Source organism: Nothobranchius furzeri, chromosome 8 (genome assembly GCF_043380555.1).
Source record: "Nothobranchius furzeri strain GRZ-AD chromosome 8, NfurGRZ-RIMD1, whole genome shotgun sequence".
In the NCBI taxonomy this organism is placed as follows: Eukaryota; Metazoa; Chordata; class Actinopteri; order Cyprinodontiformes; family Nothobranchiidae; genus Nothobranchius; species Nothobranchius furzeri.
This window is the reverse complement of record NC_091748.1, coordinates 48,062,444-48,084,122: the sequence shown is the minus strand read 5'-3', so window position 1 is coordinate 48,084,122 and position 21,679 is coordinate 48,062,444. Positions and strand designations below refer to the sequence as shown.

General features: G+C 44.0%; 1 protein-coding gene across 1 annotated transcript; it reads right to left on the bottom strand.

Annotated features, from left to right (window-relative positions):
- Positions 1-1,773: 1,773 nt before the first annotated feature.
- Positions 1,774-20,071, bottom strand: LOC107395373 (cytochrome P450 2J4). Its single transcript, XM_015974748.3, has 9 exons — positions 19,743-20,071; positions 17,397-17,559; positions 17,097-17,246; positions 16,796-16,956; positions 12,151-12,327; positions 11,917-12,055; positions 11,608-11,795; positions 11,383-11,524; positions 1,774-2,355 (listed from the first exon to the last, which is right to left on the bottom strand). The coding sequence occupies exons 1-9, from the start codon at positions 19,941-19,943 to the stop codon at positions 2,180-2,182; spliced, it is 1,497 nt and encodes a 498-aa protein (XP_015830234.1). The 5' UTR covers positions 19,944-20,071; the 3' UTR covers positions 1,774-2,179.
- Between the last annotated feature and the right edge of the window lie 1,608 nt (positions 20,072-21,679).

The window sequence follows — 21,679 nt, the reverse complement described above, 5'->3', positions numbered from 1 at the left end:
GGGGGTGGGGTTGTTTGAATAGGAGAGTTCCCAGACTCTTTCTCTGTGCAGAATTAAACAGAGGAGGAGTCTGGCAGGTCAGGCTAGCATTTCAGACCCCAGAGGGTAAGGGTTAAGGCTGTTTTATTGTCTTCTACCGGCTCCCCCCAGGACTTTCTGCACTTTTATTTATTTTATACACAAATGTGTCGGAGGGAGGGAAGACAAATCATAAAGTTTGTTTGTTGATGACTTTGTATTCATGTCTCTGCTTGATCGCCAGGACTCTGAGGTGTCTGAGGTGGAGGATATTGACTATGTGAGCACTCATCCCTGTAGATTAATGTTTAAAAACCCAAAGAAATAGTAAATGATATTAGAAGGAAGCATCTACTATTCCTTCCAGTTTTAATCAATTTACAGGCTTTTGAAACTGTACACCTGACAGGTAATTAGAATACATGACAACGTTGATTTATTTCAGTATTTCCATTCAGAGTAAAACTTTTATTTTAGATTCATTCATTACACACAGACTGTTATATTTCAAATGTTTACTTATTTTAATTTTGATGATTCAATTTTCAATTTCAATTTCAATTTATTTTATTTTGGTCATTTAAAAGGAAAAAAGAAAATACAATAAAACAGAATCTCAATTATAGTAACCAAAAAGGTGTAGGCTGAAGCCTAACTTTTTATGCCTACCCTATTTACTCAATCACATTACTTATCATGAAAAAATGACAAAGAAATGATTAACTAACAACTAATGAAAATACTAAATTCAGTACCTCAGAAAATTAGAAGCACAGACTTCACAACGTCAAGATATGCAGCTAAATTATGGGAAGAAGTCCTGTGGAACTGTCAGGAAAGCTAAAGCTATCACAGTTGATCCAAACCACCCTCCGTACTGAGTACATGTTGCTGCCCTCAGCTCGCAGATAAAAGTTCATTTGTCCCTGTTAGCATTAGCCTTATTAATCGTGTGATCTGATCAGCCTTAATAAGACTGTAGAGCCTGTTGTCTGCACCATGGTCACGCAAGGATGTTGTGCTTATGTTATGTTACATGTGTGTGAAGTGTGTTGGCCAATTGGAGATTGTAACATTTTTATCCATCTAGTATTTTGAGCTAATTAATATCATTTTGTGAGTTCTCATGTTTGCAGCAGCCTTTAATCTTTCTTTTATTTTAAAATACGTTTAATGAATAGTCAGGATAGCGTTTAATGAAAGTGATAATTTAGGAAAAAATGATAGAATTTTGCGAAGCGTTTTGCTCTTTTGTTGTGGTTTATGATGTGCCAGGTTGAGACACCCTGAGTGTAAATATGTGGGCAGGAATCAGACCTGCATGCATTGGGGTGGGCCTGAAACAAGATTACAATTTATAGAATGAAAAATGAAATTACATTTATTTAATTGGCTGGTTTATAAAATTATACTTTAATATTTATAATATTTATATTGAATTATTATTTATTTAAAAGCTTACAAGGAGTAATTTCTTTCTATTATCTTGTCAGAAATTGTACGATTAATGAACAATAAAACATCAAGTCATCATCTTCAGAAATAATTCAAAAACGGGTAAGATGCCAGTAATAAAGAATTAAATATCAAAAAGATCTAACATTTTATTTACTCTATACTTATTATGTCTTGGTTATTAATTTAAATTATTCAAATGAAGACATGTGAAAACAATTACAATAACCTATGTTAGTTTGTTGTGTGTACTTTTAGATTTAAACGTCTCACGTGTACAACAATAATCCCACCTAGGTCTTTCTTTGGTCAGTAATTATTTTAATTATAATTAGTATAATCTAAAGAACTCAAAGGAGCAAACAAAACCAAAACATGGCAGAGAAAAGAATAAACAACTTCAGTAAATCAAAAGTGACATGGTGATGTTACAGAGACAATGATGGAAGACATCAAAAAGAAATAACAAGGAGCCTGAATGTCAAATGTGAACGTGATCATATTAATTACTGTATATTTTAAAAATACATCCCGATTTAATCTGTCCAATGAATTCTTAATCAAGTGAAAATGACTACTAATAAAATTATTTAAAAATATGTTCAAAGGAACTCCCAGAAGTTATTTTATCTTTGTATTTTACATATATTACTATAAATAAAGAACAATTTGTTTGAGGAACACAACAATGTGTTATGTTTGAACATCAACGTTGTACAGCACAAAGCTGGTAAGGTGTGGGACAACGAGTAGTTCCCAGTTTGAATTCCAGACTAGGCTTTTCTCCTTCTGGAGCTGAGAAGGAAAACCTCTGAAGGAGCGACGTGAAAAACAGGAATAACTCCATCCTGGCCAGCTGTTCTCCCAGACAAACACGCTTACCTGGAAAAACACAATAGTTTTATGCACACGTTAACAATATATTTCCTGTATATTTCAATACCAGGTAAAACAAAACAAAAAAGAAGGAATCATTGTTGCACCAAGAGACCACTGCATGGCCTGTGATTGTAATGAGTAACAAGAAATTGAAGAACTGATTGAGTTGATGTACTAGTTTTATATTTTACAGTTTTAGTAGGTGGCATTTAGGTATGGGGATCAGGGATCTCTTGACATAATGGTCGAGCAAAAGAAGGAATACTTTGAGGAGCTCAATTGATCCCACCAACACAGTGAGCAACCAGAGCTTAGAGACTACGATGTGGATCAATATATGGAGCAGAAGTCGCAAGGTAGCCCAACATCTAAGCAGTGGAGATCCAGAAGTCGATGAGGTTCATCATGGGTACCCATCGACATATGTGGGTACCTCAAGGCTATGGATGTGGGTACCCATCGACATATGTGGGTACCTCAAGGCTATGGATGTTGTAGGGCTGTCTTGGTTGACATGCTTCTGCAACATTGTGTGGACAAAAGACATGGTGCCTGTGGAAAGGCAGATGGGAGTGATGGTTCTCATTTTTAGGAAGGTGGACCAGAGGGTGTGTTCCTACTATAGAAGGATCACACTCCTTAGCCTTCCTGGAAAAATCTACTCCAATGTACTGGTATGGAGCATCCAGTCAATAGTCCAATCCTCGATTGAGGATGATCAATGTGGTTTTCGTCCTGGCAGTGCAACTGTGGACTGACTCCTTGCTAGGGAGTTGGTGAGAGCACAGTTTGCCCAACCAGTACATGTTTTTGTGGATTAGGAGAAGGCTCTTGACTGTGTCCCCAGGGACACCCTGAGGGGGGTTAGGGGTCATTAGGTGCTTTTATAAGACACACCATGCCAGCAAATCTCTCTTTATTCTGCTCTCCCCACCTATTCTACCTTCCTCAGGATCAACTGATTTCTCTCTTTCCTATTCACTCTCTCTTTCTTTACATTTTTTAAACACAATAGTCTATTTTTTGCTCATTTTAAATATATTTTTAATCATTTTATAAAATTTTTTATATTTTTTACATTTTTTGTTTTTTGTGAAGCACCTTGTGATTTTTATCCTGAGAGACGCTACAGAAATGACATTTTCTTCTTCTTCAAATCGGCATAATATTACCGTAATGGTATGTCTATAAACGCGCCATGCTGGCATGGCGTTGCACGAATTTTGCGGCATCCGTTCCGCTTCGCCTGGTAGTAATATTGCGGTAATGGTCTGTCCTCCTTGAACCGTCACCTTATCGTGGTGGAGGAGTTTGAGTGCCCTAATGATCCTAGGAGCTATGTTGTCTGGGGCACTTAGTGCCCCTGGTAGGGTCTCCCATGACAAATTGGTCTTAGGTGAAGGGTGAGACAAAGAACGGTTCGAAGGATCTTTCATGGCGGTTAAAACGAAGAGTCGGAATACCCGGCCCGGAGGGTTACCGGGGTCCCACCCTGGAGCCAGGCCTGGGGTTGGGGCCCGTGAGCGAGCGCCTGGTGGCCGGGATTTCGCCCATGGGGCCCGGCCGGGCCCAGCCCGAACCGGATACATGGACTCGTCCAACTGTGGACCCACCACCCGCAGGAGGAACATGAAGGGTCCGGTGCAATGCGAATCGGGTGGCAGACCAAGGCGAGAGCCTTGGCGGTCCAATCCCCGGACAAGAAAACTAGTTTTTGGGACATGGAACGTCACCTCGCTGGCGGGGAAGGAGCCGGAGCTTGTGGCAGAGGTTGAGTGGTACCGGCTAGATATAGTCGGACTCACCTCGACACATTGCATTGGCTCTGGAACCCGAGACCTGGAGAGGGGTTGGACACTCTACTTTGCTGGAGTTGCTCCGGGTGAGAGGCGGAGGGCTGGGGTTGGCTTTTTGTTAGCCCCGAGACTCTCTGCCTGTGTGTTGGGGTTTACCCCGGGGGACAAGAGGGTAGCTTCCTTGCGCCTTCGGGTCGGGGAACGGGTCCTGACTGTTGTTTGTGCTTATGGGCCAAATATCAGTTCAGAGTACCCACCCTTTTTGGAGTCCCTGGGACGAGTGCTAGATAGTGCTCCATCAGGGGACTCCATTGTCCTGCTGGAGGACTTCAATGCTCACGTGGGCAATGACAGCTTGACCTGGAGGGGTGTGATTGGGAGGAACGGCCCACCTAATCAGAACTCGAGCGGTGTTTTGTTATTGGACTTCTGTGCAAGCCGCAGTTTGGCCATAACGAACACCATGTTCGAACATAAGGATGCCCACCGGTACACTTGGTACCAGGGCAGCCTAGGTCACAGGTCGATGATAGATTTTGTAGTCGTATCATCTGACCTGCGGCCGTATGTTTTGGACACCCGAGTGAAGAGAGGGGCGGAGCTGTCAACTGATCACCACCTGGTGGTGAGTTGGATCAGATGGCAAGGGAACATGCCGCGTAGACCTGGCAGACCCAAACGCATAGTGAGGGTCTGCTGGGAACGCCTGGCAGAAGAACCTGTCAAGACGGTCTTCAACTCCCACCTCCGGCAGAGCTTTGACCACGTCCCGAGAGCAGTGGGGGACATTGAGTCCGAGTGGGCCTTGTTCCACTCTGCGACTGTCGAGGCGGCTGTTGCTAGCTGTGGCCGTAAGGTGGCCGGTGCCAATCGTGGTGGCAACCCCCGTACCCGCTGGTGGACACCAGAGGTTCGGGGAGCCGTCAGGCTGAAGAAGGAGGCCTAGAGGGCGTGGCTGGTCTGTGGGTCTCCGGAGGCAGCAGACAGGTACCGGATAGCCAAGCGGGGTGCAGCAGTGGCAGTTGCCGAGGCAAAATCTCGGGCGTGGGAGGAGTTCGGTGAGACCATGGAGAAAGACTTTCGATCGGCTCCAAAGAGGTTCTGGCAAACTGTCCGGCGCCTCAGGAGAGGAAGGCAGCAACTCGCTCACACTGTTTACAGTGGGGATGGGGAGCTGCTGACGTCAACTGAGGCTATAGTCGGACGGTGGAAGGAATAATTTGAGGATCTCCTCAATCCCACAAATGCGCATTCCGAGGAGGAACCAGAGCTGGGAGGCCTGGGGATGGACTGTCCGATCTCGGGGGCAGAAGTTGCTGAGGTAGTCAAACAACTACACAGCGGCGGAGCCCCGGGGGCGGATGAGGTTCGTCCTGGGTATCTCAAGGCTATGGATGTTGCAGGGCTGTCATGGTTGACACGTCTCTACAACATTGCGCGGTCATCGGGGGCAGTTCCTAGGGAGTGGCAGACCGGGGTGGTGGTCCCCATCTTTAAGAAGGGTGACCTGAGGGTGTGTTCCAACTATAGGGGGATCACACTCCTCAGCCTCCCTGGAAAGGTCTACTCCAAGGTACTGGAGAGGAGGGTCCGATCGATAGTTGAATCTCAGATAGAGGAGGAGCAATGTGGTTTTCGTCCTGGCCGTGGAACTGTGGACCAGCTCTATACCCTTGCAAGGGTGATGGAGGGGGCATGGGAGTTTGCCCAACCAATCCACATGTGCTTTTTGGATTTGGAGAAGGCTTATGACCGTGTCCCCAGGGGCACCCTGTGGGGGACGCTCCAGGAGTATGGGGTGGGTGGCTTTCTGTTAAGGGCCATTCAGTCCCTTTACCAGAGGAGCGTGAGTTTGGTCCGCATAGCCGGTAGTGAGTCGGACCAGTTCCCGGTGAGGGTTGGACTCCGCCAGGGCTGCCCTTTGTCACCGGTTCTGTTCATTACCTATATGGACAGAATTTATAGGCACAGCCGTGGTGTGGAGTGTGTCGAGTTTAGTGGCAGGAGAATCTCGTCTCTGCTTTTTGCGGATGATGTGGTCCTCCTAGCTTCATCCAGCTCTGACCTTCAGCTCTTGCTGGGTAGGTTCGCGGCCGAATGTGAAGCGGCTGGGATGAGGATCAGCACCTCCAAATCTGAGACCATGGTTCTCGACCGGAAAAGGGTGGCTTGCCACCTCCGGGTCGGGGGAGAGGTCCTACCTCAAGTGGAGGAGTTTAAGTATCTCTGGGTCTTGTTCACGAGTGAGGGTAGGAGGGATCGGGAGATCGACAGGCGGATTGGTTCGGCGTCTGCAGTGATGCGGACGCTGAGCCAAACTGTCGTGGGGAAGAGGGAGCTGAGCCAGTAAGCCAGGCTCTCGATTTACCGGTCGATCTACGTCCCAATCCTCACCTATGGTCATGAGCTTTGGGTAATGACCGAAAGAACGAGATCGCGGATACAAGCGACCGAAATGAGTTTCCTCCGTAGGGTGGCCGGGCTCAGCCTTAGAGATAGGGTGAGGAGCTCGGACATTCGGGAGGGACTCGGAGTAGAACCGCTGCTCCTCCGGATCGAAAGGAGCCAGTTGAGGTGGTTTGGGCATCTGGTCAGGATGCCTCCTGGACGCCTTCCCGGGGAGGTGTTTCGGGCATGTCCTGCCGGCAGAAGGCCCCCGGGTCGACCCAGGACACGTTGGAGAGGTTACATCTCCAATCTGGTCCGGGAACGCCTTGGGGTCCTGCCGGAGGAGCTGGTGGACAAGGCCGGGGAGAGGACGGCCTGGAGCTCCCTAGTTGGGATGCTGCCCCCGCGACCCGGACCCGGATAAGCGGAGGAAGACGAAGACGAAGGTCTGTCGTATGCACCCTGGCGCAACAGAGGCGGATGTCATGAAGACATGGGAAGTTATTGCTGAGCTCCGGCTGGCAAATTTATTGAAAATGAAAGTAAACACAGGCAATTAGGTTTGCTTTTTGAACAAAATCAGCTGAAATGGCAAACTGGAGCGCCGCAGTGCTCCATGAGCCTCTCTGTTAGAGCTGAAGCTAAGATGACCAGAGACTGCACAGGGACTGATGGGGTCAGACACCTTTAGGAGCTGCTTGTTAACATAAACTTAATGATCACGGCTTCAATCGCAATAAAAAGCAATTTATGTCCAAGATAAACGGAAGTCTGCAGCAGCGTAGAGACCGCCCCCATACCCCCTTTATGCCGCCATCACCTAGTCTTTTAAAAAATTGCTATCCGATTGCGCCACATTACCGCCACAGTCTGATCTTATAAACAACCTTTATCCTCCCCAGGGAGCCACGGCAAATCCCGTTTAGCTAACGCTGTGATCCTGTAAAAGCAGCAATTGAGTCTGTTGACAAAGAGAATGTGAGTCTTGTCCACTTTGCAGGCAGCAGTTAAACCTATCACTGATGAGAGATGGACTCCACCAGGGCTGTCCTTTGTCACCAGTACTGTTCAATACCTTTCTGAACAGAATTTCCAGACACTGCCCTTGGGCTGGAGTGGTGAGTTTGGTGTTAACTGGGGCTGCAACCCCTTTTACCCAGACGCGGATGCATACACTTTTTATACTTTGTTTTTCCTGTTTATAGGAGCAAAAATTTCAAGTTAAAACAATTCTAACATAACATTTTTGAAGGTGAGCTTCTATGTTTTTCCACCAATTATACGTGGATGAACTATTCTTAAGAGTTGTGATTAGGGGTGTTTCAATCACATTGTTTTGCTCCCGATCCGATTCCGAGTCATTTGATTTTGAGTATCTGCTGATACCGCATCCTGAACCGATACTTTTCATGAACATATTAAAATAGGAATCAAAATTGTTCAAATGAAGGCAACTGGGCTTCCTTGGTTTCTTGAAGAAATTTCACTTCTCATCCTAGGAGCTTTGTCAATTCTAAAGCCTGGTTTATGCTTCTCCGTCAGCTCCACAAGGGACAGACACGCACGGATTGACGAACGTGTTTTGCTCTCATACTTCGTCTCCTGAAGAGTGTTGCAAAGCAATTCCCCGGCAGGACAGTAGAGGGCGTAGCGCTGTTCTGTGGTATCCTGTCATGTACCGGTCCAAGATAGTGTGTTTATATTGTTTGTATATAAGAGACTTTTTAACACGGACAAATTTGTCTCTCATTCTCCTCCACCTCTTCATGCGCTCACGACCTCTAAATCCACGTTTCCTGTCATTTCCGTCCACAAATAAAACATCTGCTGCGCATCTTTTCACTCCTCCAGTCACGGGGGAATTAAACGTTCATGTTTTTAGAGTTTTTTCACGAGGTATTCTTCAAGCTGCTCCGTGTCTGCTGCTAGTTATCCTCGGCTCTCCTTATGTTTTTTAGGGCGCAATGGCAGCGGCGTAGACGACAGCGGCGTCCTGACCAATCACAAGCTTGCGTTGTCCGTCTCGACGGACAGATGTTTAGAAAAGAGAGCTCGACTCTGTCCGTCCTTGCGGAGCTCTCCGGCAGGCCCGCAAGGACGTTGCGTGTCTCAGCACTGACGCAGACGGAGAAGCATGAATCAGGCTTAACCGGCACATGGGAGAGTCAAGCTTACAAGCTGTCTGTTATTATAAAAGCCAAAACTACTGTGGGTACCCCGCCTCTCCACCCCCTGATGAGTCGTTGGCCTCTATTGAGAGAGAGAATCGTGTTGATTAGATGCAGGAAGGTGTGCCCTAAGCCCTTTTCAGATTGACCTTCCTTCTTTTTTTTTTTTCTTTTTTTTTTTTTTACCATGTCCTGTCTGGCTGTGAAGCAAGCAGAATTGATGTCTGAATGCTGGTAACAAGCCTTACAGATTTACTCTCAGGTGGAGCATCAAAGCATCTGCTTTTAATGTCACGCCTGATACTTAAAACTTTATTGTTATTGTTTTTGAATGCTTTGTAATTCCGACCAGACACGGAGTCAGAGGTGAAAGAGAAAGGAAAACACAAAAGGTGGGGAGGGGGGGGGGGGCTTCCACAAAAATAAACAATAATGAACGAGAGTGTGCTTCTAGACCTGCAGAAGACAAAAAACTAACAAAACAACAAAAAAAGGGACACAACAACAATACAACAAGATCAAGCTATCACTGCGTCAACTTGATGAAGAAATATATAATCAACATTGTTTAACTGAAGAATCACGATAATAAATCACAGTGCATTAAGTGCCCACCACAGTCTTAAGACCTGTGTTTAACGTGCCCAAGCCCATACTTTTGAGAGCACCATGTGAGCACCTGTGTGTGTACACGCGCTTGTTTATGTAAGGTTTATCTATAGGAGCGTCCAACAGAGAGTGTGAGAGACCACAGATCCACCCCCCAAAGATGCGTAGGAGACGGGGGGAGCTCCAAGTCCCAGAGATCCAGGCGCTGCCCCAGAACACAGGAACCCCAAGGAGACTGCAACCAGAAAGGCTCCCGCCCCCTCGAGAGGCACAAAGGATCGCCCCGGGGGGGCCACAACCAGCAGCCGGCAGAGTCCCGGGAGACATCAGCGGCAAGCCCACAGGCCCGCCCGCAGCCTCCCACCCCCTAGCCGGCCGAGCCCGGGACCCGGCGACCCGGGACCCAGGGGCGACCACCCCCGCCGGGGACCAAGCAGAGCCCAGGGACGCAGACCCCACCAGGCAGCCACCGGGATTGATCAGGCAGATGCCAAAAATCTTAAACCCCCAGACCCGGTTACCACGAACACTCAAGCAGACTAAGGCACAACCCCCCACACCAGGTGTGGCAGGGGGAGGGGGGACAAAGATCTATATCATCAAAAGAAGTTCCAGGAGAGGGGAGGAGTCAAAGGCCCCACCTGACCTATACAGTCATACATAAACACAGTCACACACTCCCTCCCTCATGCTCACACATGCACATATAACCCAAGACTTACAAAAATGCACGCCGGACACCCACTCATGCTCCCCATACACACCCTATTCACTCTGGTCCCGGTACTGCTGCACACTGGGTACAACCATCACCGGTAACCAGAGTTTGACCCTTTCTGCTTGGGTGCTGATGAGCAGGCTCCCCCGCCCAACGCTGAGCACAGCAACCCACCACCCCAGACCCCAACCAGACGGCCGGATCTCCCTCCTAGCCTCCAGTTGTGTGTTTCCAGTAAAGGAGTTCAGTGCTCTGGTTTCCATTTCCTCCATCTAAATGTTGGCGACGATAGGTGACACTGGGGAGCCCATGGATCATCCATGTTTTTGCCTGTAGAACTTGTTTGAAATAGGTGGTATAATGGCAGAGGTCCAGCAGGGTACAGATCTGGTCTGGAGTCAGTTTTGTCCTCTCGTTTAAGGAATCATCTTGTTCCAACCGTTTCCTATACTGCTTCCACTGCTTCATGTGGGTATACATGTGAAGAGTTAAGTAACATCAAATGAGACAGTGATTTCTCCTGAGGCCAGTTTGAGATCCTGAACTCTCTTTACAAAATCAACCAAATTCTGTATGTGATGTTATGTCTTTCCAACCAGTGGGGCCAAGATAGTGGAGAGATGTTCTCGTTAGAATATCTTTCTCTGTCGGCAGGCTCTGCATTTTTGTCTGATTTCTGTTTGAACTGGGACTGGTAGAGGCAAACTAGGAATCAAGGGATTCACTTTGTTGATGCCCAAAGGTAAAGTAGTTTGTTTTGAAGCCAGCAAATCTTGGAACTGAGTCCTTCTCTGTATGCACACATTAAAAATGACTGTAGCTCTGCCTTCTCTGTTCAGTTAAAATACCACCAAGCTGAAGTTATTTTAGCTCTCCCAAGGAGACACGTTAGCTCTGCATTAGCCTGCTTGCTAACATTTGCGCCTTGGTGTCTGAGTTCCTGTGTTGTTTTTGTACCCAAAACAAATAATGTTGATGTAGAGGAACTTATTGAAATTAAAACAAAGCCATTTTATTCCATTTGAAAATCTCTATCTCAGGAGGATTTTAAAAAGGTTTTTTTAAAGGTTAAAACTGATTTGTCTTCTCCCAATCCCGATCCTTTCAAGTTCACATGATCGCCCGATTTCTGATCACATGATCGGATCGGAGCATCCTTAGTTGTGATACAAATTTTAAGGTAAGCCTGCTTCTGAGATGTACTTTTCAACACTTCAAAACTTCTTTCAGTTTTATTTAGTTCATTAATAATCAGTGTCTGTCGTCAGCCTTTGCTATTTAGTTATTCCAGGCTTTAACCACGTGTAATTGTTTTCATTCTATTCTTTTTGATTTTAAACAAGTTACTAACCTGCAGAAAAAGGAATGAAGGCCTCTCTCTTTCTGAGTTTACCATCCTTGTCCAGAAAGTGTTGAGGGTTAAAGACGTGAGGCGTCTCCCACATCGACTCATCATGTAGGGCTGAGTCCAGTGTTGCCAGGATCATGGTTCCCTATCCATTTAAAACCCATGAAGGATAAGGCCTCAAATGTCTGGCAAGTAGTAAAGCTATTTTATTTTTTCCTAAGTGCTTACCTTGGGTAGAGTGTATTTATCCAGGACTGTGTCTTTGCTTGCCATATGGAGCAGATTGAGAGGTAAAATGTTTCCCATCCTCTGTATCTCATGGATGACTGCATCAGTGTATGGCATGCTTTCTCTGTCAGTCGTAGAGGGCTGTCTGGATGGACCAATCACTGCATCTATCTCAGCTTGGACTCGTTCTGAACACAGTGAAAACACAACAAATTTAGAATTGAATACACATTTTTGGCCCAATGGAATACCAATATGCTGGAGATCATAGATAAAGTCTGGAGTAGATGCTCTGCTTTACTAACTCACCTTGTATGTGAGGGTAGTTGATCATGAACAGCAGACCCCAGAGTAAAGTTGTTGTAGTAGTTTCAGTTCCAGCACCAAACAGGTCCAAAGTGCAAAAACACAAATTGTTGAGATCAAAACCAGCCTCTTTGTCCTGATTCTAATAAAAGCACAACAGGCAATTAACAGAGACACTTCACATACATATTAATTAAAGATCCAGTCAACCCACCAGACACCCATATGACCTCCTACCTTTTCCATCTCTATCAGGAAGGCATCAATGTAGTCTCTAGGAGATGAAGGGTTGAGGTTATCTCTGTGTTCTTTGATCCTAACTTCTATGAAGTCAGTTAGTGTCTTTGTTAGAGTGAAAATCTTCTGATGAGGTCCAGGAAGCCTTCTCATCAACCACGGCATCATGCTGTAAATCTGCAGGGCAGTTGGACAGTTACAAAATATTTCTGATATTATGTTAGCTTAGAAATCAGAGAAAGATGTTGGTGTTTGTCAGTGATCCATGATCAGGTTTATTTATTTACATTTTTTACATTTGTTTTACATAGTTTTTTTTACATTGACCTGAAAATTCCACAAGTTGAATGAAGTATTGATAAAACTGAAGCCCTTTATGCATGTTGTTGCAGAACATTTGATGTTCTTCTTCCGGCTCCCGGAGGGTGCAGACACTTTTTTCCTCCTCTCCTCCACATCTTATCCTCAAGGCCCTTTGTCTGTCTCTGTGTGCTGGGTGCATGGCTGCTTCTGCATTTTTTCTGGAAACTGGAAACTGAAATCACTAAAATGGATCTCGTCAGTTGGTCACTCAACGCGATTGATAACATTTTTTCAACAATGAGAACGGAAGAAGGGGCTCCCGGAGGCCCCTCCGGGACAGACCAGTTGTCTGAGGAGGACTCTGAAGACGTGTGGATATTCGTGGTGTTGGTGTCAGGTTTCTTGCTGATCGGCTTTGGAGGCTTCCTGGCTTACCAGAAAATTAACGAGCTGTCGAGGAATATTGGCCTGATCCCTGTGCTCAGAGATGGATTGCACCGCGCTTTGAATTCACAGACTCACATAAGTGTTGAGATGAATCATAAGCTTGGAACTTTGGCCGAGATTCATTCATTGGCACAAAAGATGGATGCCATCAAGGATAGAGTGGACGAATCAGCACGGATTGGGATAGTTTAATGTCTATTATTGGGATACTGAGAGGTTGAGGACCAAGGAACTGTAAGACAGAGAGGAAATTGTCTCTGTCTGGCCCCAAAACAATTTCTAATCAGAATCTGGCGCCCTTGAGTCTGCAAGGCTCGAACGAAAACTCCCCCCTCAGAAGATATGTGGAATGTGCCGTCGCTATGGCAACTCAATTCTGTCTCCTTTCCTAGCCTGGGCGGGACTGCGGGAAGGCCGCTGAATTGTTCCAGGGTCACTGCAACCCTCTAACCCTCAATGTTCCTCCCCCTGTCCACACTGAGGTGACATGCGCTGCTTATCGTGGCTGCAGGAACTGAAGTGGGGATAGTCCCAACCCACCACCCCACCTAGTGGACACTTATGTTGTGTGATGTCTGTTGCATATATGTTTGAGGTGTTTATTTTTTATTTTTTGCAGAGCAAAGCTGCCCTCCTGGTGGAGGGTAACTCTGAAGGGCCATTTTTCCCTCCACCTGATCCTGAACCAATCCTCATGTAACCCTCTTATCTCTATTAAGGTAGCGCAACTCAGGGTTGCGAATGACCACAGTCACCAATTCTTGTCATGTGTCTTGCCCATGTATGTCTGATCTCTGAATTGTATGTACTGAAACTCTAATTTCCCTCTTGGATTAATAAAGTATCTTTGATTTGATTGATTGATGAGATTTAATATATATGTGTCTGTAGATTCATGTCCTTTATGAGATGCTAATGCAAATGTATTAAAGGTGTGGTTCACTCATGTAATTAATACATTTTAAGTGGTCTCTATTAGGAATGAATGCCTTGTAAGCAGAGGTGTGGACTCGAGTCACACAACTTGGACTCAAGTCAGACTCGAGTCATTATTTTAGTGACTTCTGATTTGACTTGATAAAATCTATAAAGACTTGCCACTCGACTCGGACTTGAACGCCAATGACTTGCAACGCGAATTGACTTGCATCTGTTGACTTGATGATGACTTGAGCATATTTGATATTTTAGCACAAAAGTGGCACGACATGGACAAAAATCACAAATCATTCTTCGTTCTGGGTCTGATCTTGTACTGCTAAATGCAGCAGCACTTTGTTTATAATCAGTTTCAGTTGCCCTTTCTGCTTCTTTGGTACGTTCTTTCTGTGTTTGACTTCTAATTCCATTTTTGGTTCTTTTTTAAAACACAGAAAAGGTTTCTCTTTACCTTGCTGACAGTTTCGTTTGCGGCTGCAAACATCCTTAGAGCTGACTCTGATGGTGGCATCACTTCCTACTCCGTTTATCTGTGGGCAGCTAACTCCACTTAATTCACATACGACAACATAATATACAAACAGCTGGAAGGCTTCGCCATGGGTAACCTGTTATCAGCCACCCTGTGCGAGTTTTTCATGGAAGACCTAGAACAAAAAGCCATAGCCACTGCCCCCCCAAACTGCAAAATAAAATTATGGAAACGCTACGTAGACGACATACTGGAAATCATACCAAAAGGACAACAGAAACACTAACACAACACTTGAATAACATTGACGACACAGGCAGCATAAAGTTCACAGATGAGTCAGAAACAGATGGCAGTATAGCATTTATGGACATGAAAATGACCAGGGAGACCAACGGGACCCTATACTTAAACACATACAGGAAACCAACACACACAGACCAATACTTATTATGGACATAAGAACACCCCAACATACACAAAATGTCAGTAATCAGAACATTATATCACCGAGCAAACATGATAACAGAAGTGAGAGACCGTAAACAAGAGGACAAACACATGCAACACGCTTTAAAGACCTGCAGATACCCGACATGGGCAATAAACAAAGTAAAACAACAAACAACAACAGAAAAAAAATAACAACCAAAGCAAAGAACCAGAAACCCAGAAAGGCAACAACCAAAACCAGTGACAACCCTACCATACATCAAAGGCATAACAGAAAAAGTAAGAGCAACAATGAAAAAACACAACATAAACACACCAACAAAGCCATACACAACAGTTAGAAACAGACTAGTACACCCAAAAGACAAGATATAGATATAAATGTGGAGTCGTTTACGAAATCCCATGCAAATTCTGCAATAAAACATACATAGGAGAAACCGGACTCCAACTCAACACACGAACAATAGAACATAGAAAGGAGTGTGAGAAAGAAACAAGTCAAACACACACAAGAGCAGCAAAACAAGAAGCAGAAAGCACAATAAAGAAGTCAGCGGTAACAGATCACTGCACAAGAGAAAACCATATAATGGACTGGGACAACACAAGGATCATAAACACGGATTGGATCACGCATGGGACTGCATCTTCGGAGAGGGGAGAGCGGGCAGCAGAGGGTGACAACGTCCTCCGCTGCCCGCGGATAAATGAAGTAGGAAGTGACGCCACCATCAGCGTCAGCTCTGAGGATGTTTGCAGCCGCAAACAAAACTGTCAGCAAGGTAAAGAGAAACCTTTTCTGTGTTTTTAAAAAAGAACCAAAAATTGCACTTTCTGCTTGTTTGAGCAAATAAATGAAGCTTTAAGAAGCTTTATTTCTGTATTGTCATTAAGTTGAAGTTGGACAGATGACTTGATTATTACTTGAAAATTCAAAGTTAAAGATTTAGACTTGACTTGGACTTCCACATCATTGACTTCAGATTCGACTTGGACTTGGTTGTCTTTGACTTGGACTTGACTCGAGACATGACTGGAAAGACTTGTGACTTACTTGTGACTTGCAATGCAGTGACTTGGTCACACCTCTGCTTGTAAGTTGTACTCTGGGTACAAAAATGACTGGTACACCTGCTTCAGGATCTAAAAGATTGCCGGATCAGAGGAGAGCTTCAAACGGCAGGATGATATTTAATCCCATAGAATTCCAGCATCCTGCCCATGGAACAAAACTCCATAACATTCATTAAACTTAGGAATTTAAGGGGTTAAACATGGTGGCACAGTGGTTAGCACTGTTGCCTCGCAGCACGGAGGTTGCAGGTTCGAAACTCGGCTCGGCTGCAGCCTTTCTGCGTGGAGTTGCGTGTTCTCCCCATGTATGCATGGGTTTCCTCTGGGGACTCCGGTTTCCCCCACAGATCACAACATGCCCTATAGGTTATAAATTGTAAGTCGCTTTGGATAAAAGCGTCTGCTAAATGAATAAACATAAAAATCTCACCTCTGATTTGCTAATGGCAATGCAACTCTACCACTGAATCTGTTCACTTTGCAACACTGATGTTCATCTCCACAAATACCACAACCCTGGAGGAGTTTTGCCATGTGGTGGAGTTGCTAATGCTAATGGTTAGCTTCTATTAGGTCGATACATTCTCTGCTGTTTCCTGGATACTAAACCAATGACAGCCTTTCCCGTTGCAAGTCAAGATGGGTGAGTCCATGAATACTAACTGACAGTGGGACATATCTCTCAGGCTTTTCAAATCCTTGAATTCACCATCTATTTTCTTTCAGAAGCTAATGCAGGAGGTGGGTGTATTTATGTTCAGCCTCATGTTAAACTCAGAATTGTCAATTAGTCCAACTGTGGAAGGGATTTTTAAAAGGTTTGAAAAGGTACAATCATTTACTTTTCGATAGACTAATCATTGTCTGAAAGTAGTTCATTTAAAAAACAATATTTTTACCCCTAAAGGGATTATGTTTTGTTAGTGTTCACCAACAAAAGTGTGGAGACCTCACCTGAGCCCACACACTTCCTTCTAAGTAAACCGTCTCATTCAGGTTCTGTAGAATAGTCTGGTACTGCATGTCATTGTACTCAAACCGATTCCCAAACACCAAACAGCAGATGATGTTGGACACTGCGTTGTTTATCAGTTTTTGGGCATTAAAAGGCTGACCTACAAAACAAGGAGAAATTACAAGTAAAACAAATGCTAACTTTTTATGTTACTGGACTTATCTGGCTCACATTTGAATTATTTTGGGAATTATATTACCTTCTATTAAAAGAAGAAATGAAATAAATAACTTATTTTACCTCGTTGATCAGCAAAAGCCTCTGTGATATAGTGACACTCCTGTTGGATGGATCGCTCCAGCGTCTTCTTTCCCAGACCAAAGTTTCTGAGTGTATGAAGAGCAAACCTTCTTTGTTGTTTCCAAGGATACCCACTGGAGCCTACAAGACCTTTTGAAAAAAAAAGTTTTATAATGTAATCATTGGTTGATATAATATAAAATAGATTTGTGTTAATATCTACTCAATACATCTGGATAGAACATGCTGCTTGCATTAGAAACTCCTAATTATTTCTGATTAAAAATACAAATACACCACCTTTATTTCCTATTAAGTCTTCAAACAGTGGGACACTGGGACGATCTATGAAGTGTTCTCCATTTTGGACCAGAGCTTCTCTCACAAGTTTGTACCCATTGATGACAACAATCCTTCCGCCGAAGAGACAAATGCTGAAAATGTTCCCATACTTCTCTGCAAACTGAACACAGATAGCAGAATGATCTTTTTGTTTTACACCAAGAGAACATTTGGGAACTGAGAAACCAACTAAAAGAAAAAAAGACATAATGTGTATCCAAGTTTTACAACTAAAGCCCAAATTTGGTGCACTTCGCAGCTGACCTTGCCAATGCTTACAAAGGCGATGATGACAGAGGAGTTAAGTGTCCACCTCGTAATTGGATGGTTGCTGGTTCATTATCACTGTTGTTGTTTCCTTGGGCAAGACACTTAACCCACATTGCCTATTTGTGGTGTGCAGGAACCAGTGGCACCAGTGTAGCCTTGCTTTTGTCAGTGAGCCCAAGGGCATCTGTGGCTACATTGTAGAGTCTGAATGTACAGGTGCTGGCCAGTAAATTAGAATATCATCAAAAGGTTGAAAATATTTCAGTAATTCCATTCAAAACGTGAAACTTGTACATTATATTCATGCAATGCACACAGACCAATGTATTTCCGATGTTTATTACGTTTAATTTTGATATTTATAGGTGACAACCAATGAAAACATCAAATCTGGTATCTCAGAAAATTAGAATATTCTAAAGGCCAATGAAAAAATGTTTGTTTCTCTAATGTTGGCCAACTGAAAAGAATGAACATGAAAAGAATGTGCATGTATAGCACTCAATACTTAGTCGGGGCTCCTTTTGCCTCAATAACTGCAGTAATGCGGCGTGGCATGGACTCGATCAGTCTGTGGCACTGCTCAGGTGTTATGAGAGCCCAGGTTGCTCTGATAGTCGTCTTCAGCTCCTCTGCATTGTTGGGTCTAGCGTATTGCATCCTCCGCTTCACAATACCCCATAGATTTTCTATGGGGTTAAGGTCAGGCGAGTTTGCTGGCCAATCAAGGACAGGGATACCATGGTCCTTGAACCAGGTGCTGGTGGTTTTGGCACTGTGTGCAGGTGCCAAGTCCTGTTGAAAGGTGAAGTCTGCATCCCCATAAAGTTGGTCAGCAGCAGGAAGCATGAAGTGCTCTAAAACTTCCTGGTAGACGGCTGCATTGACCCTGGACCTCAGGAAACAGAGTGGGCCAACACCGGCAGATGACATGGCACCCCACACCATCACTGACGGTGGAAACTTTACACTGGACCTCATGCAACGTGGATTCTGTGCTTCTCCGCTCTTCCTCCAGACTCTGGGTCCTTGATTTCCAAAGGAAATGCAGAACTTGCTTTCATCAGAAAACATAACTTTGGACCACTCAGCATCAGTCCAGTCCTTTTTGTCCTTGGCCCAGGCGAGACGCTTCTTGCGCTGTTTCATGTTCAAGAGTGGCTTGACACACGGAATGCGACACCTGAATCCCATGTCTTTCATGAGTCTCCTCGTGGTGGTTCTTGAAGCGCTGACTCCAGCTGCAGTCCACTCTTTGTGGATCTCCCCCACATTTTTGAATGGGTTTGTCGTCACAATTCTCTGCAGGGTGCGGTTATCCCTAGAGCTTGTACACTTTTTTCTACCACATTTTTTCCGTCCCTTCGCCTGTCTGTTAATGTGCTTGGACACAGAGCTCTGCGAACAGCCAGCTTCTTTAGCAATCACCTTTTGTGTCTTGCCCTCCTTGTGCAAGGTGTCAATGATTGTCTTTTGGACAGCTGTTAAGTCAGAAGTCTTCCCCATGATTGTGGTGCCTTCAAAACAAGACTGAGGGACCTTTTAAAGGCCTTTGCAGGTGTTTTGAGTAAATCAGCTGATTAGAGTGGCAGCAGGTGTCTTCTATATTCAGCCTTTTCAGAATATTCTAATTTTTTGAGATACCAAATTTGGAGTTTTCATTAGTTGTCACTTATGAATATCAAATTTAAATGTAATGAACATTGGAAATACATTGCTCTGTGTGCATTGCATGAATATAATGTACAAGTTTCACGTTTTGAATGGAATTACTGAAATATTTTCAACCTTTTGATGATATTCTAATTTACTGGCCAGCACCTGTATGTGTGAATGAGTGAATGATTGTGTTTTAAAGCAACCTGCCGAACCCATACTGAACAAAGTGCTGGAGTCTGTCTTTTAAGTATAGGTCAATATCTAATATCTAACAAAAAAAAAAAATATATATATATATATATTTGTAAACCATTAGATTTTTTTTATAACTGATAATAAAATTGATTCTTGTTATTACTAATTACAGAAACCTACCTCTTTGAACTGCAGGTGAATTCTTGAAGCATCGATTCGATGTAGGTCCCCGATGAAAGGAAGAGACCATGGCCCTGGTGGAAAGTTTCTTGGAACTTTGTTCCTCATAACAGCAGTCAGTAGAAGAAAAATGCAAAAGAAAACTAAAAGACTTCTGATATCCAACCACTCCAGGCCAAGAACAGCATAAATTATTTCCATTTCTTAAACTAATTCTGCTGATTTGTCTTCTTTCAGCCTCAGAGCAAATATATGTGGACAAGATATTACAAAACCATATAGGCAAGGCAGAAAAGATAACACTGCTGTGCTCAGGTCAAAGTCTCACTCAAATGGATTTCAAAATAAAATGTCATTCAATGTGCTTTCAAACCAAATGTCTAAAATGCTACAGAGACATAAATCATAAGTTAGACCTTTTAAAGTAAAAAGTTGAGTCTTTTCTATATTATAAAATAAATGTTATAAAAAAATCTTTAATTTTTTTTCTTTAAGTGGTAATTTAGAAAAAAAAAGATAGAATTTTGTGAAACGTTTAGTTCTTTTGTTGTGATTTATGCCGTGCCAGGTTGAAAAACCAAGTATGTAAAGACTGTAGACAGGAATCAGACCAGGTCTGGGGAGGGCCTATAAAAAAATTAGACTTCACAGAATGAATAATACACTAGGGAGCCTAAGTTACGCCCATCTACTTCCAGACCATGGGTCCCCAGAAGAAGAAAGAAATGGATGCAAGTCAAAGGGGCAAAAAATGCTATTTTCTAATTCTGTTTCTTTTGTGCCATGGATTTCACATATGATGTCTGTGAATTTTAAAGAAGCATTTTGATGCCAAGAAAGCACTTATTTTGGAAGAGGTGGGGGCGCTATTTTAGGTTTTGTGTGAAAATAAGTCCAGGACTACAAATGCGCTTCGCGAAAGTGACGTCATCGAACCAGACACAGAGAAAATTGAGGGAAAGTGGCTGTGAGTTCAGCAAACTTCACAGCCTTCTCACAGGAGAAAAGAGCCACCATAAATCTGGCCAAGTAGCAGCTACCCTAAGACAGAGGGGATTCTGTGGTGACTTCACATATGCGACGAAGCAATGTCTGAGCAATGTCTGGTTTGTAGTCATGCTAATTACAAACTTTTAGAAGCTGATAAATCTCTAAGTACATGACTGGCGTGGTCGAAACACCATCATTGCTTTTCCTTCAAATTGCAGTACAACATATGTTTGGTCCACAGCGCGTAAGGCAAAACGGATTAGAAAAAAGCTCATTTAGCCCCGTTGACTTGCATTCTTTTTTTAATTCTTCGGGGGACCCATGAGGAGACTTAGGCTCCCTATTACATTGATTTAATTGACATTCTTATTATTTATTCCAAATCTTACAAAGAGTTACTTCTTACTAATTCTCACTATCTGATGATGGAGGCAACTGTGAAGCAACTCACATTTGGCTGGACTCTTTGCCCCGCCTCCCTCATAGTCGATCGGCACTGCTCAGGTGTTATGAGAGCCCTAATGGTGGCCTTCAGCTCTTCTGAAGTGTTGGGTCTGACGTATTGCATCATCCTCTTCACAATACCACATCGATTTTTGATGTGGTTAAGGTCTGGAGAGTTTGCTAGCCTATCAGTAACAGGGATACCATGGTCTTTAAACCAATGGTACTGGTTGCTTTGGCAATGTGTGTAGGTGCCAAGTCCTGTTGTATCTGCATCTCCATAAAATATGTCAGCAGCAGGACACATGAAGTACTCTAAAACTTTAGTGTATCACATGGCACTTGTTGTGTGTTAATTCTGTCTCCACCCTCCATGTTTTTTTCCAGGAAAGAGAAAAAGGGGTGACACACATCTGGCTATCAATCAATCAATCAAAGCTTTATTTACAAAGCGCCTTCCGCAACCCTGTCAGGAAGCCCAAGTCGCTGAACATGGTTCAGTT

Excerpts from the sequence above, each read along its gene's own strand:
- LOC107395373 (XM_015974748.3), bottom strand. The coding sequence starts at position 19,943 with ATGGAAATAATTTATGCTGTTCTTGGCCTGGAGTGGTTGGATATCAGA. Across the intron at positions 16,957-17,096 it reads GGCTTTTGCTGATCAACGAG|GTCAGCCTTTTAATGCCCAA; the intron begins GTAAAATAAGTT and ends CTTGTTTTGTAG. Across the intron at positions 2,356-11,382 it reads CTTCATTCCTTTTTCTGCAG|GTAAGCGTGTTTGTCTGGGA; the intron begins GTTAGTAACTTG and ends GTGTTTTTCCAG.